Source organism: Solea senegalensis, linkage group LG15 (assembly GCF_019176455.1).
Source record: "Solea senegalensis isolate Sse05_10M linkage group LG15, IFAPA_SoseM_1, whole genome shotgun sequence".
In the NCBI taxonomy this organism is placed as follows: domain Eukaryota; kingdom Metazoa; phylum Chordata; class Actinopteri; order Pleuronectiformes; family Soleidae; genus Solea; species Solea senegalensis.
Window position 1 is genome coordinate 6894462 of NC_058035.1, and position 14850 is coordinate 6909311.

General features: G+C 39.4%; 1 protein-coding gene across 2 annotated transcripts; it reads right to left on the reverse strand.

Annotated features, from left to right (window-relative positions):
- Positions 1-640: 640 nt before the first annotated feature.
- Positions 641-8045, reverse strand: fam83b (family with sequence similarity 83 member B). 2 transcript variants are annotated; one of them, XM_044046662.1, is made up of 5 exons: positions 7880-8045; positions 5946-6415; positions 4042-4206; positions 3449-3573; positions 641-3288 (listed from the first exon to the last, which is right to left on the reverse strand). In XM_044046662.1, the coding sequence occupies exons 2-5, from the start codon at positions 6393-6395 to the stop codon at positions 1308-1310; spliced, it is 2721 nt and encodes a 906-aa protein (XP_043902597.1). In that variant the 5' UTR covers positions 6396-6415; positions 7880-8045; the 3' UTR covers positions 641-1307. The 2 variants fall into 2 exon arrangements, with proteins under 2 accessions (XP_043902597.1, XP_043902598.1); XM_044046663.1 differs by lacking the exon at positions 7880-8045 and adding an exon at positions 7272-7629.
- Positions 8046-14850: the final 6805 nt, after the last annotated feature.

The window sequence follows — 14850 nt, forward strand, 5'->3', positions numbered from 1 at the left end:
TACAGCTATAGCCCACAGATAAAAAGGGGAAGTATGAGAATCAAACTATGATTGAAGCATGCAATAGTAGAATAGTCTTTGTGAGTATTCGTATGGCATACAAAGGGATCATTTATTTCAGGCTTTCCATTCATATGAAGGTCTTCTATTCTTGGGGTCAATGTTAAGATGACATTTTTGAACTGTCCCTGAGAAGCACATTAATATGCATGGAACTGGCAGCTGAAGGCAGGTGTAGTGCATCAAACAAGGATTATATACAAATAATTCATTGACCTGCCTACATTCCGTTTTCCTTCAATGTGAAGAAGCAAGCTAATGTGATACAGACTTCAGAAAATGGGACACAGAGCATTAAGCTCATTGTGTACCTGTTCAAGCTGTTGCAGACGCAACCACGTCCTGCTCCCGATGTGGAGCGGGATGCACGATGGTCTCTCTCTCCTCTAAAGTCTTGCATTTTTTATGATGCTTTCTTTGAATATTTCAGCTTCCCATAATGTTCATAACATAAAACAAACACTTGGACAGATGTGATGATTGAAGAGGAAAGCCTCTGTCACTAATCTCCAGTATCGTCATGCCAGGCTCTGTCAATGTAGTCACTCGGTTCATAAAATATTCAACAAAAGACGTGAAATTAAAAAAAAAGATATAAAAATTTATTAACCACGTCATGTATTCTACCAAAACATTGCAACCCCCATATCGTTATGAAAACGTGACACTGACTGACACACAAATGTCAAGGATATTATTCATCATGTGGATTAATGGTGAGTTTACACATCTATGACATACCAAAAACATGATGCTGATGACAAAAAACAGCATGTGTACACACCCACATTTAGAGCAATAAATTGTATACATTATTGACATCTCCACACAACTACTAGAGTATTTAAATGTATTGTCTGGACAGATTCAGCAGATGAAGTTCACATAGTTTAAAGTGGCAATTTAAGATTCTCGTATTAACAAAAAAGTCTTCAGCATGTATTCATATAAAATATAATCTATCTTCCTTTTAAGTAGTTCATTAATCAGTGCACAAAAGAAGGCAAAGTTCAAAATGTAAACAGTTTTTGCAAAAAAAGCATTTTTTCAAAGTAAACACTTGCGGCGTGTTTCCGAAAAAGTAATATTACCAAAATAGCCCCAACCGTTCCATTTTTCGTTACCAGCTGCTGGATGTCCTCCCTACCAGGTACTGTAAAGGTACTTGATGGTTCCATGATGGAAACACAGCTATACATAATACAAGTGAAACAATGTGTGTATTTATAATGACTGGCTTGTGTAGACTACTTGTTCTTGTGTATGAGATTTCCCACTCTTTGAAAGAATTTCTCCAGCTTATTTTCATGGTGTCCTCGTGCAGTTCGGGTGAAGCCGTGACCGGTAGCTGCCTCGACTTTCGGTAGACCTCTGTTTTTCTCCTGAGTGTGTGTGGTGTGTGGTGTGTACGTTGGCGCTTTCTTTTCGAATGAGCAGAAAGGCTCAAATCTGCTATACAGACGAGTCTCCGGTCCTTTGTTTCTTTTCCAGCTGTCTGCGTCGAAGCTGGGCTTTGCACTTTTTTCAAGAACCGCGGGTTTCTTCTGTCTGGACGTTTTGGGGAGAGAAAGATGCCTTGTATGTCGGGGCTCCTCAGTTGTCAGCTGAGTTTTTGAAGAGTCTATATGGTCATCCTTCAGCCTGCTCCTCTGGTGCTCTGAGGAGGACCTGACGAAGTTGGTGGTGTTTTGATAATGTTTTCCTCCTCCACCTGGTGTTTCGTCCTCAGCTGTTATAGTGTCTGTGCTACCACATGACTTGAGGCTTAGTGTGTCTGTGGCAGCGGCTAGATCTTCTTTTTTCTCTGGTATGTTCAATAAGGAAGTTATTTTTGTGGCACTCCTCTGGGAAAAATGTTGAGGATCCCTGCTGTTGGATTTACCTGTCAGATCTTTCCTATTCATGTCCAGTGCCACTGCAGACAAAGTTCTGGATGGTGGCTCTTGCCAATTGGGATTACAGGGCCCCTTTGTACCTGTGATATTCTTGACATCATAGTGAGAGACAGATCTTTGTTCTTCATTCAAATTTGATATGTATGCCCCATTCTGTGCATTTAACCCCATGGTGCTCTTATTTACTTGCATCCTTGGAAAACCTCCATACATGTGACCGGGGTTGTCATGTGTGCACTCTGTGCTGGATCTTGGATCAGCCAAGCTGTGTCGTTTGTGCCAACCATCTGCCAGGATGTCAGGGTTTGTGAGCATGTGTCCACCTTTATTTCTGCCTAAGCTGGCATAAACAGCTGGGTACGAGTTTTTCCCCGGACTAAAGCATGCATTATAGCGATTGTCGTCCAGAATCTGCAAACTTTGTCTCTTCATCATGAACTCGTCATTCATTCTATTGTCTCCTCCCGCCGTAGGATTCCACTGCATTGACGTGTAGTGCATAGGTGTGTTTGGTGCTGCTGAGGAGACAATATTTGTGCTGTTCATGTGTCTATTCGGCTCCATTTGGTCTGCTATGTTGGACCTGAAAACAAATGAAGACCTTGTTCTTCCCTGTGCTTTGTCCATCGCCTCAAACTGGTCTAAATAGTCACTAGAGTCTCCAAATGGGACATCTGGGTTTTTGAGGTAAGACTCGATCCGCAATGTACGCATATATGACTTTGACGTATTCTCCAGTGTGGGCACATTTTTCTGGATGGACGGATTCACTTGGTCACCTCTGTATGTCTGTGGTACATGTAAATAATTGTTCATGGCATAGTTGTTTGTACCATTTCCTGTGTCTCTGGAGATATTCCACTGGCTTGCTCTGGGCCTGATGTTTTCCGGCATGTATGGATCTTGTCTCTCCCCTGCATAACTGTGTCTTTTCAAAAGATTCATTGCCTCCGCAGACTGAAACTGGGATATCTGGTTCTGGACACCAATCCCATTCTCGATTAAGGGCCCGAAGTCATGAGGTTCCTCTTCAAGGAGCCTCTCTTCAAGGTTTCTCATACCCAGTTTCCTCTCACAGGTCTTCCGATAGACTGTGTCAAGCGTGTGCCGCAACAGGTCCCTGCGCTCAATCTTCTGTCCAGAATGACCCATTGGCAGATTCTGTTGCCCGTATAGCCCGTTGCGTTGCGACAAGCCCTCTGGAGGACACAGTTCTGCTGGCACAGTCGACCGGGCATAGAGTGTCCGAAACTCCTCATCATACAGCTTCACCAGATGGCCTTTGATGACCTGCACCATGCTCAGATTGATCTTCTCAAAGGACCAAGTGAAGCTGAAAATGAACATAATTAAATGAGGAAAAACGTTTAATGTGTTGAGATTTATATTATTATTTTTTTTTTTTTTTGAAGCTAGGACAAATATAAACAGCTATTATTTTAAACAAAAAAAACATGTTTGCACCTTAGTTAATCCTCTGCAGATTATTTTACCTGTATGAGCCATAAATTGCTGTGTGGCAGTCGACTAAAAGAAACTTCTGCCCCATTTCCCCGTGAAATTTGGCTCCTGATCGACAGAGGTAATCATGACCCTTCACAGTGCGCACCCTCATGTTCTGTCATCAGAGCAGTGAAAAGAAACTGTCAGAACTGATGTATCACTGTCGTAATGTAATAACAAGTATGTCACTCATCAAAGAAACAGGTGAGAAAAACTGACGGTGATCAACAAATCATCATTCTGAAGATTTGAAATATGTCGGTCTATTCGTTGAGTCCTTGAGTTTTTTGGGACTTTTTTTTGCTACCATTGCTTGTACATGTGTCCAATGACAGTTTGAAAGGTGTGTTTGAATCTACAGAATCTTTTGTGCAGGTACTGAAAATAATTATGACTCTACCCATTAAACAAGTAGAACCAGATTTTAAAACCAATCGACATGTACACCTTTGCATAAATTTAGGATCATAGAGGATACAGTTGTGTAAGTCGTCAGTACTTCATCAACACCTAAAATGCAGTGAATGTGCAAAGAATAAAGTTTGGAGATAAACAACATGGATGTTTTATATCACACGCTCACCCTGAGTTGTTGAATCTTCACATCATGGTTTTCAGCCATTGAGAGGAAACCTTTCAAATGAGAATGATCCAGAAGCACGTAGACCGGCACACCTCGTGCAGAGGCATCAACGACTTCTTTGAATATATCGACGTCAGTGAACATGTCCATCACAATGGCAATGACCTGTGGGAACATAGTTAATAAATCATGATGGTGGGTATTTAATGACTTCCCACTTGAATGTGAAGTTACTGTCGTGGTTTGGGAAGAAGTGTGAATCTGAGAGATGTAACCAGCCATAAAAAACACAGCCACACATCTCTGTCCAATAAACATTGAGTGGAGACAGTAAAAGGAGCATATGCAGTAAAAGTGACATTTGTGATTTTACTGTCATTGGCTTGTAAGTAGTGGCTAGCATTGCTGCCTCACAGCTAGCAGGTCACCGGTTTGAATCCCATTTCGACTGAGGGCCTTTCTGTGTGGAGTACATATGTTCTCCCTGAGTGCGTGTAGGTGTTCTGCAGAGGTAAACTGACTGGAGGTATGAATATGAGATCAAATAATTGTTCCTTTCTTTATGTTTGCCGTGCGATGGACTGGCGACCTATCCAGAGTGCCCCCGCCTCTGCTCTATGTCAGCTGGGATTGGCTCCAATGAATGATATATAAAAGTGAAAAGATTAAATTAACATTTGTAATTCCCAAATATTCTATATTTTTTCCCAATGTTCTGTGTCATTTGATTTATTTTTAAGCACTGTGATGCTTTAATAAGAGATTATGTTCTGTGTTGAAGCCAAAAAATAATACTGTGTTCATGTAGCATGTGATGAGCTATTTGATGACCTCATGAACTCATGTCCAGCTAATTCCTTTCCCTTTTTTCATTTCCTGTGCAGGAAATTTCTGTCACAGATTTCCATCCAGATGATCAAAGACAGTGGCCATTCTCAGCTGTGTAAGCAATGTCCAGCCCATGTGTATCATATATTTAAGTCCATATTATTTAACCCTCAAAAAATACTGTAACCCTGACAAAAGGCAATTTCATTTTAACCCACATGACCATCATGGTATTCAGGCTGCCTGGATTTATATAGATTTTATGGCTGTAGATTTGTCAAAAAATCATCAAAGATTGAATGCTTCTTCCCCTTTTTCCAAGATAACGCTCACTTTGATATCAGGCAGTTATTCAACTGTTTAGGAATTACGGTACTGAGAAGCTGAAGTCACAAACCTGTGACACGCTGGTTAATCTTGTCTGTGATTGGACGGTCGTTACGCTGAAGTCCTGAGGGCTACCGTAATGACAGGTATATGGGTGCAAAGCTCTATTTCTCTGCTTTTCAGCATCCACCCAGCCATCTTCTACAACTTCATCCTCCACATGAGGGTCGTGTGGGGTGCTGTGCCAATCTCAGCTGACATAGGGTGAAAGTCGTGGCCACACCTTAGACAGATCGCCAGTTGAATTTTATAGACAACCGGTCCAGGAGTTACGGTAATGAGAAATGCATGCATGCCAAATCCCGTCCGCGATGACAGGATGATAACAGAAGTTTTGTTTTTTTCACCATATAAGTTGGTTAATTTAAGAGCAGCAGAATTAAGTTAGTAACTGGGGCGTGGGCATTGAAGAATGCAATCACCGAGTGGTTCCCACACTTTCTTCCTAAGATGATAGGTTGCAAAACCTGATTTTGTCCTCATTGGCTGTAGCAGACACTCCTTGACTATACTGAGAAAAAGAAAGCTCTGGTGAGCTGCCTGGAGCCTAGTGAAGGACGGTTTTCAAGTGTAAGACGCAGTGAAGAAAAATGAGTCACTGTGTTGCCCAGACAAATACACACATCACTGCTAATACAGACACTTTTTATTGTGTGTGCCAGCATATTGTTGTAGGTACTTTTAACTACCTGTCTTGCTTCCTGAATGAGTTTCCGGATCACCTCTTTGATGCTGGGGGTGTTTTGTCTTGGTGGATGAAAGAGCAGATCTATATTAGTCTGTAGTTGGTCATGAGGGAAGTCAGGCCACCCTAAATCCAAATCCGGTGTCTCCACATCTGAGTGCATGGGCCAGTAGGTGCCTGAGGAGGACGGGCCATCTGATGGAGCAACGATCTCCTCTGTGTACGTTTGAGGTGGGGGTTGTTGTGCATTTGAAGTAATGAAGAGAAGCTCCTCTTCTGAAAGGAAGCTCCCGATGCGTTCTCCCTTGAGGAATTCCAGGTAACTGTCTCTGCCGTCGCTCACAAGGCGATCAATTGCCAGACGATAAGACTCTTTGTAGTGGGGCTGAATATAATCCTCTGATTTAAACTCTCCCCTCAAGGATGACAGCATGGAGAATTCTGAAGACTCCATATCTCCAGACTGTTTACCACCTGTCAGACACAGAAGTGAATGAATGAGTTGATATCAGAAGATCAGAAGAACAAACATTTTTGACTTAAACATGATGAAAAATAAACTGGAATGCCATCCATGGAGGTACATATGTGCAGAAAAAAACATTAAATATCATCAAAACCAAAATTAATTGGTCTACCTCTAATTATGATCAATACATGAACATGTCTGTATAATCATGAAGTGACAAACCATTACCTATTTCAGATTTTACACAATTAGTCAAAGATTCACACAGAACTATTCCAAAACACCTCCATGTGATTTTCAAGCTGAGTATGTGCTTTTGATGATCAGATGCTCAGTTTGAAGTTAGTTAAAATAATGAGCCGTGTGAAAACCATTGGGAATCTGCATATTAACTGGTTGCTTTTTGTGTGACTAATCGGGACTTTAATGAAGTTTACAGTAGTTTTGGCAGTAAATATTTCTATGTTTAGGTATTTTGTGCAAAACGACACAGTTATACATAGTTATTAGTTTAATGTTGTCCAAAAAATAATAATACGGACTCACCTGAACAGGATTAACTCCTATTATATAAACAAACTGTGCATGTCTATAAGTAAACTGTGCTTGCTGCACCTGTAGTTAATTTAAGGTGGGGTTAAGACTGTAAAGTTCCCAACTTGCCTTTTGGCTACATTGGGATGTGGGTTAGTCAGGGTTTTAAAAAGGTTTTAAAATGACATTTCTATGTAATCTTCTATGTTCTGCACATCCATGGGGACCCTTACTCTAATCCAAAACAAAAAGTTAAAAGAGTAAATTGTAGGTAATATGCACATGTGCATCTAAATACATTTAAAAGAAAACCAATAAGGGTCAAACCTGTTTTGAAGTGTTTTTACTTCACATGAGGAGTGGCAAGAAAAGGTGAAGGTAAATGACACCCGGCCAACCTTACAAGGTGAGAGCAAGGCAGTCAGGCAGAAACAAGTTTTCATTTAAATATCCAAGCCATGCACTTTAGTAAAGGTGCTACTAATCAATGTACAGTATGTCCAAGTGTTCAGCCACATGAGAAGGCGAGAGCAGAAAAACAAGTTTACTGTGGTTGAAGAGAAACATAGCTGTGAACCAGCCAGGGAAAGTTTGTGTGAAGTTGTAGAAAATGTAGCTTTGAAAACTACACAACAGTCGAAAGATTTGAATGTCAAAAACATTTGAATAGATATCTGAAGTCTGATAAAGACACATCTATAAATGTATAACCACAACTTGTAAACAAGTGACAGGTTTGAATGTTGTGGTTCACCTGTGTTAATATAACTCACCCCACACATATTAACCTTACACCAAAACAATGTATCACAGCCCTTCAGTTCAGATAATCCATTTCAAACTGAGCCATTTTATATTTCTATATTATTATATGTCTTTTTGACGCCTCAGACACAGAGTGAGCCACTCACAACAACTGAACAAGAGCAACTTACACGCTGTGAAAATCCTCTCGCCTGTGTCCCCCCGGATATCCCTCTTTCAGGTTTATGTTATGTGCAGTTAGTGTTGAGCATTTGGAGGAGCTATATCATGCCGGCTCAAAGAGACAAAGACAAGGAGGTGTCTCAGCATGATAAGCAGTCTGCAGGTGGAGGGTGTGGATTCCAGTTTTGACATGCAAATGTTTTGGTTTGAAACTTGCTCACAGGCAGCCATAAACCTGCTTGAGACCTTTAGCCACTCCCCTCATCTCTTCAGGAACAAAGTTCACACCAACAAAGATCAAGATAATGACACACATAAAGAGGCTTTATGCCTACGTCACAGTATATGGCACTGGACTTCATCAGAATAATGCAATAAAAGGAAATTTACTTTGCTTTTATACTACAAACTCCTTTTTTAAAACAGTATCAGAGAACCAAAGTGGTAAATACTGTTTCTATTAGGAAAATCCACAACAACAAGAAAAAAATAAAACTGTAATAAACTAATCTTTACTCCTTATTACATCTCATATATGGCTGAAATATCCAGGTGGAGCATTGCAGTCATAGTGCAATTACATCATTTTACTGGATTTCCCCCTAAATGTAGGACATATATGCATAGAATTGAAGATGTACTCTATGTATATTTCACTAAAATAATGAAATGAATTACATCCTTCCAAGGAAACATGAGCAGACGCAACTTCCTGGTGGTATTCTTCAACCTGTTCAGTCAGTTCTCACTAAGTCTTACGTGATATGGAGTATTATGTGACATGTGTTAGTTCAAGGCTTTAAAACTCAACAAGATCAGCGGTTGCACCAATATGATCACTTCAATGGATTTTCTATTTTATTACCTTACTCATAAATTGAGAAATATTTAACTTTGTTCCTGATCTTGGTGAGGACACTTATTTTCTCTTTTTTTTTTTTTTTTAATTACATATACCAATTACATATACCAATTCATATACCAATATACCAAGTTCTATATACCAAAAGATTGGTCATGTTTCTTTGTCATTCAAAAGCAAATGTTACAAAAACATTTGTTCACATCTTATACTCAAAAATGTCACAACTCAAAATGTTACAGACATCTAGATGTTGTTACAATGCCATGTCTGCCACAGATATAAGCAAAGACTGTATCATGGTTGTAATTATAAATTGCTGTTTTGTTGATTCCGAAATCGAATATTTCTGCATGCAAAATCGTGAGGTTATCTTACTATTTGTTAGGGTGAAACTGTGAGAGCCTATGCTGAGAAACAATTTCTTTATTAGCTCTCAAAATGTCATATTCCTACTTGTATGTTAATCAGACATCATTGATCCCTCTAAGGCAGCGGTGTGACAGGAGGAATGTTAACCCTTCAGTGGTGGAGAAACGTTAGGACTTGGATGTCCAGAGGGTCCCAATAACATTTGGATTTTATGAACCCTTACACACAGACACATTCTTAATTAGGACACTTCATTGTCTTTCATTCATTTGGGACATGCTAAACATGCTAAAGTATTATCTCTAACCTTAGCCATAACTGGTTCATGTCTAGCCCTAACAACAACTCAATTCTTAGCCCTAAACTTAACCTACTCCTGATATTCTGCTTCTTATTGGGTCCAGGTTTTGGTTTCCATGAGGACTACTGGTGCTGAATAGGTCAGTGTTTATGCCAGAACAAAACATAGCTTAGTACATAAATAAGAAACAGGCGAAAGTGGAAATGTTAAGCCTTTACACTGAGCTTATCTTTATGACAACTTTTGTATTTACACTCCTTAAGAGTGGCATTGAAAAAAGACAATAGTGAAACTATTACTGTCACACTTTAAGTCACCATGTCAAAGTACTCTTGAGGATCGGTTTATCTTATCGCCCATTAATTGCTGATAGTTAATAGAAATTCAACTTAAAGGAGACATTCACAGTGTTCTAATTGTAATTGGCCATGCAGACGTAGGCATGAAAAAACGGATGGGGAAAAAACGTGAATGTCATGTGCATGTCAAGCCTCTGGTAGTGCTTCATCTGAGAGGTGTCATGTAGAACAAGATAGCTGCACCATTGTTTAGCTGCGTCTTAAAAATCTGGGCGTGTGTAGATTAAGTCTCAGGGAATTTCTTTTCCTGGAGCAGCCTCCCTGTGAGTCACCTCTTGACATCCAATCTCTGCCTCTGTGTGTGCAGTTGTCATGCTTAGCTCCTCGGGCAGTTTCTGCCTCCTGTCAGCAAGTCTAAACAAGGGCCATGTCGCTGTGCCGCGATGACTGAGAATCAGCCTGAGACTGTGTCGCCACAGACCCGTAATCTGAATTTGTCTCCTCCATTCAGCATTGATCTGACATTTGTGTTGTACCACTAACCTAGTCTGTGAGTCTATCTAATATGTCAGTCATTTGTTGGACATTCAAACAAGAAATTGGCACGTATGTGGTTGGCAACACCTTTTGTGTGGAGGGTTGTTTGTTTATAGATGTTGATGTTTTGCAGCTCACTAAAATGTTTCCCTAAAATAAAAATGCACTCTGTTTTCCATGTAAGAACAATTGCTTGATGGCTTTTTTAATATGGGCTATAATCACTTTGCCTGACGTCATATCCACAGAAGTGAAATTTGAAAAAACAAAGCATTGTCATTTCCAGTCACCACCAACTGATCTAAGAAGTAATGACAACACTAACGAACAGTGTGAGTAATGCTGTGACTCATCTTACTTCAACAAGGTAAAAGCAAATGCAGGTTCAGTTCAATACTATATAATAATAATTCATCTCTGAGAGCCAGGAAGTGACTGTGTCCACAATAATGAAACACAAAGAAACACATAGCCATCAATTTGTAAGCAACAATGTCGAGCAGCTGAACTGAACATTAAAACTGATATTTCAGCCAGGAAAGGTTTACAGAACAGTGAAACAATTGGTAATATAGAAAATAAATACTGTCAACAAAGACCTCCGGCAGGAATTAGATCACTATAGGAGAAGTGGTCAAATGAAGGAGGCCTCCAGGTGGCTTTATGATGGGCTTCTGAATGAACAACTGATGAATAAGGAAAAATGACCAGGCATCTAAACCTGGAGTGGTGCCATGGTGGAAGTGTGACAAGCGGTGATTATGGTGTCTATTTTTAAAAAATCTGAAAGGTGCCTGTGGAGACAACCAGGCTTTTACCTTTTGAGAATGCACCTCCACATTCACACTGTTGAAAGAACGACGTGAACAGGAAGCAGCTCAATCTCACTTAAAAAAATGTCTTGGAGGAGCCCAGGAGTGTAGTAGTCATGGGCAGAAAATGTCAGGTTTGAAAATCCTCTAGTGTGGGGCAGGCTTTATAAGAGTTTGAAGCAATGCAATGAGGAAGTAGCAGCATATTAGCGTCATCAGATTGATTCCTAACGTTAACAGATGAAGCATCATTTGGCTCATTCTGCATTTACACCCACACCGTGATGTTTTGATGTCCGTCATCCTGCTGAAAAAAATGTATCAAACCAACTTTAAAGCATGTACATATATATTACAACAAAAATATCTTTCAACGATGATATCCAATTAATTTTCTTTTTGACACAGGCAAGAGCAAACACAAGAAGAGGGTATGTTTACAATAATAAGTGTGGGAGTTTCAGTGAATGCGTTTACATTACAGACTCAAGTAGACCAATTAGACAGGAAGAGGTTTGTAAGAATGTCGCGTGTCTGTCAGTGTATGCGGGTTAATTGTCTCTACCTCTTTCATAATGAACGCTGCCTCATTAATCAAGGTCTTCCAGTGTCCTCTATTTCAACTGCGCTGAAATGGTCTGAGAGACTTCAGTGCCAATTAAACCAAAGAAGTTCCATACAAATACAGACAAAAGACATAACTTCAAAAAAAGAAGAAGAAGAAAAACAGTGCAGCCTCTCTCTCCTTTTACACTTTATGTAAAAACATGTCAGCTGACGTGTTGAAAGGTATGAATGTAACGATGTATTCATGAGTGTGTCCTTGGAGATGCACACACGTCCTCACAGTGTTAGCAAAAGTGAAGCAGATTACAGATTTATTGTATGGCCATTCATCACATTTATTCATTTCCACCGAGTGCGATCATGAATGAGTGCATGTTGTAAAAAGCTGTGTAATATCAGTGTGGAATTAATAATATAACAGCAATGCTACGATGCTACACTGCCGTGCAAATTATGCAAATGCCTTTAATATCTCATGTCCGGTCCGGGGCCAGTCTTTCGCATCCATGGCTCCGAATCGCTGGAATTAATATTAGTCAGGCGCTTTCACTTCCTGTTTTTAAAGCTGGTCTTAACACACACTTCTTCTCATTTCTTGTCTTCTCTCCTTCTATAGCCTTGTGAATGTTGTGGTTTTCATTTGTTTTCCACTTTTTAAAAAAACTGGATATTGACCTGTGTTTAATGTTATTGTACAGCGCTTTGGGCAACTGTGTTGTTTTTAAATGTGCTCTATAAATAAAGTGGATTGGACTGGATGTCTTATCTCTATTCATGACTGCGATGTAAGAGCTTATGAGTCTTAATGAAAACCTGACAGTGTCTCAAGTCCTTACTTTGATGGCGAAACAAGACGGCTAGGTCGGTTGATTTATTTGAATAAAAGGTTGATGCAGTTGTTGCAGTCTCAAGTCTGAAGATTAAATAAAATATACAAATAAATGACATTATTATATCTTAATATTATTGACTTTCCCCAATGTTTGGATTTATTTAGCACTGATTATACTGACACTTTAAGCAGAAAATAAAGTTATACTTTATTTTCACACACTAACAGTCAAAAACACATAGATTTGTATACTTGTGTAAGTGCATGAGCACATATATCTAATCTACATAATTTGTTTGATCTGGTAACCTGTTGAATCATGCCCATGCATGAAATAACCATTTAAAAGGTAAAACATTTTAAAGGACATGGTGAGTGGTTGAAGACCAAACACTGCAGGATATAATGAATGTTATGGCAATAGTGTGGGAGAAATCTGTTGCCCCCAGTCAATTCAAAAGCCATGTTCCTTCATGTGTGTCAGAGACCAACTTCACAGTTGTGTTTGATAGTGTTTTTTTTCACAGAGAGCATCAACCCTTTTGCCTTGAAATCCTTTCTAAAAAAAAAAAAAAAAAAAAAAAATAAAAATAGAGATGAGTCATTTATCACTATGACCGCGTATCCATCAAAATAACTCAAGGATATAAAACTTAAATTGAAAGAGGAACTCTTTTTGTAAGGTGACCTGAGGTTGCACCACATCTTTTCACTGAAACAGCAATCCATGTAGTTGCAGAATGAAAACTGGGAACAGTATTGTACCATAAAAAAAATAACTAGAGGGTGAAAACTCAGTAACTTCTGCTGTGGGCCAAGTGGTAAAAGGATGTTGAAAAAAAACAAAAAAACAGGACCTGTTATCCTTGAATTGCAATCAGAAATGCTGCTTAACAAAACATGTAACATGGCTGAGCAGACCATTTGGAAACTAATGCACAATCACAACACATTAAAAGAAACACAAATGTCCCCCTGCTAATGCAGCTTTTGGTTTGGACAATTTTCTTCACGACAATAAACATTCACTACTCTTCATCTACAATACGGTGCAGTGTCAAATGTAGAAACCAAAGAGATTGTGGAAGCATTTGTTAATTTATGTGACTGAAAAATAAAATCCAGGAGTGAATACTACCAGTCTATTCTCATCACAAACATATTAACATATGGCAATCTGACTAAAATGACTGAAGCTCTTCCTGAACTAGATTGTGTGTTTAATCAAATGTTAATTTTAAATGTCTTATTCATCGAGCAACTTCTTGCCTCCAACATAAAGACAGATCTCTCGCTGATTTCACTGATCTGCTTGAACCTGAGTTCACCTCCTCTGTTTCTTGAAATGTTCCTTCTGTGTTGAGTGTGAAATTGAATCCAGAGGTCAGACACATGTCAGCAAAAGGTGGTAATGGAAGACAGGGAATTGGGTAAATATTTCTGTCGGGGGCGCTCAAAGGACCAAGGGCAAAAGGTAAAAAAAAAAGATTAAGAGCCTTTGTCAAAACAGTGGACAAATACGGAAGTGAATAACTGCCACTAACAGAAATAAAAATACATCAGTGTCACTATATACTGAGATACATCTCACATTGAAATGTGCGTTGTGAAAATATGTTACGTATCACATTATAATGTAAACATTTTTTGTATAACCGTGCTACGTTTCACATTATGATGTGAGAAGTTGACTGAAAAAAAAGGAGCTTGAGGAAATGCTGTGCTGTAATTTGAGTCACAACACACAGAGATTGTGAAATCTCATTTGCTTTCTTCAGGAAAAGGGCCACCTGCATGATGAGAGATCCCACCCACCCAGAACACACTGTTCACGCCCCTCCCCTTTTTTTAAAAATTGAAATCATGCGTGTGTCACCGTGTGGAAACAAGCACCACATCACAATTTTATCTACTGTGCACAATAACGGTCAAATCTCAACCCGCACAAAAAGTAGAAATTCATCAAATTCGATAAATGAGCCATATTCCTTCATTCATCAGACGGGTCTGTGTCGCATTATGAAACTATTACAATTATAAACGTTTCATGTTACAACATGAAATGAACTGCGGTACTGTTGTGAACATCCTGTAAAACACGCTGTCTAACCACTCCCGTCCACATACAAGTGAAAGCCTGTTCCAGATGAACGATAATATGCTTTTCTACACCACAAATTCGTGTTCTGAGCCTTTTGTGATGTGAAAGTTTTTTCTTGTTGTTCCAAATAACATGACCATACGAAGCCAAGTGTGGCGAGGAGGTGAGAAGGAAGGGAACTAATATTACCCAAAAAAAGGGAAAGCTCGACAACGCCACCCTGGGAATTACACCCAGGGAATTACTCTCAGACAACGCACACAGGTTTGTGGTTATTCAGAGGGCATGAGACGTGG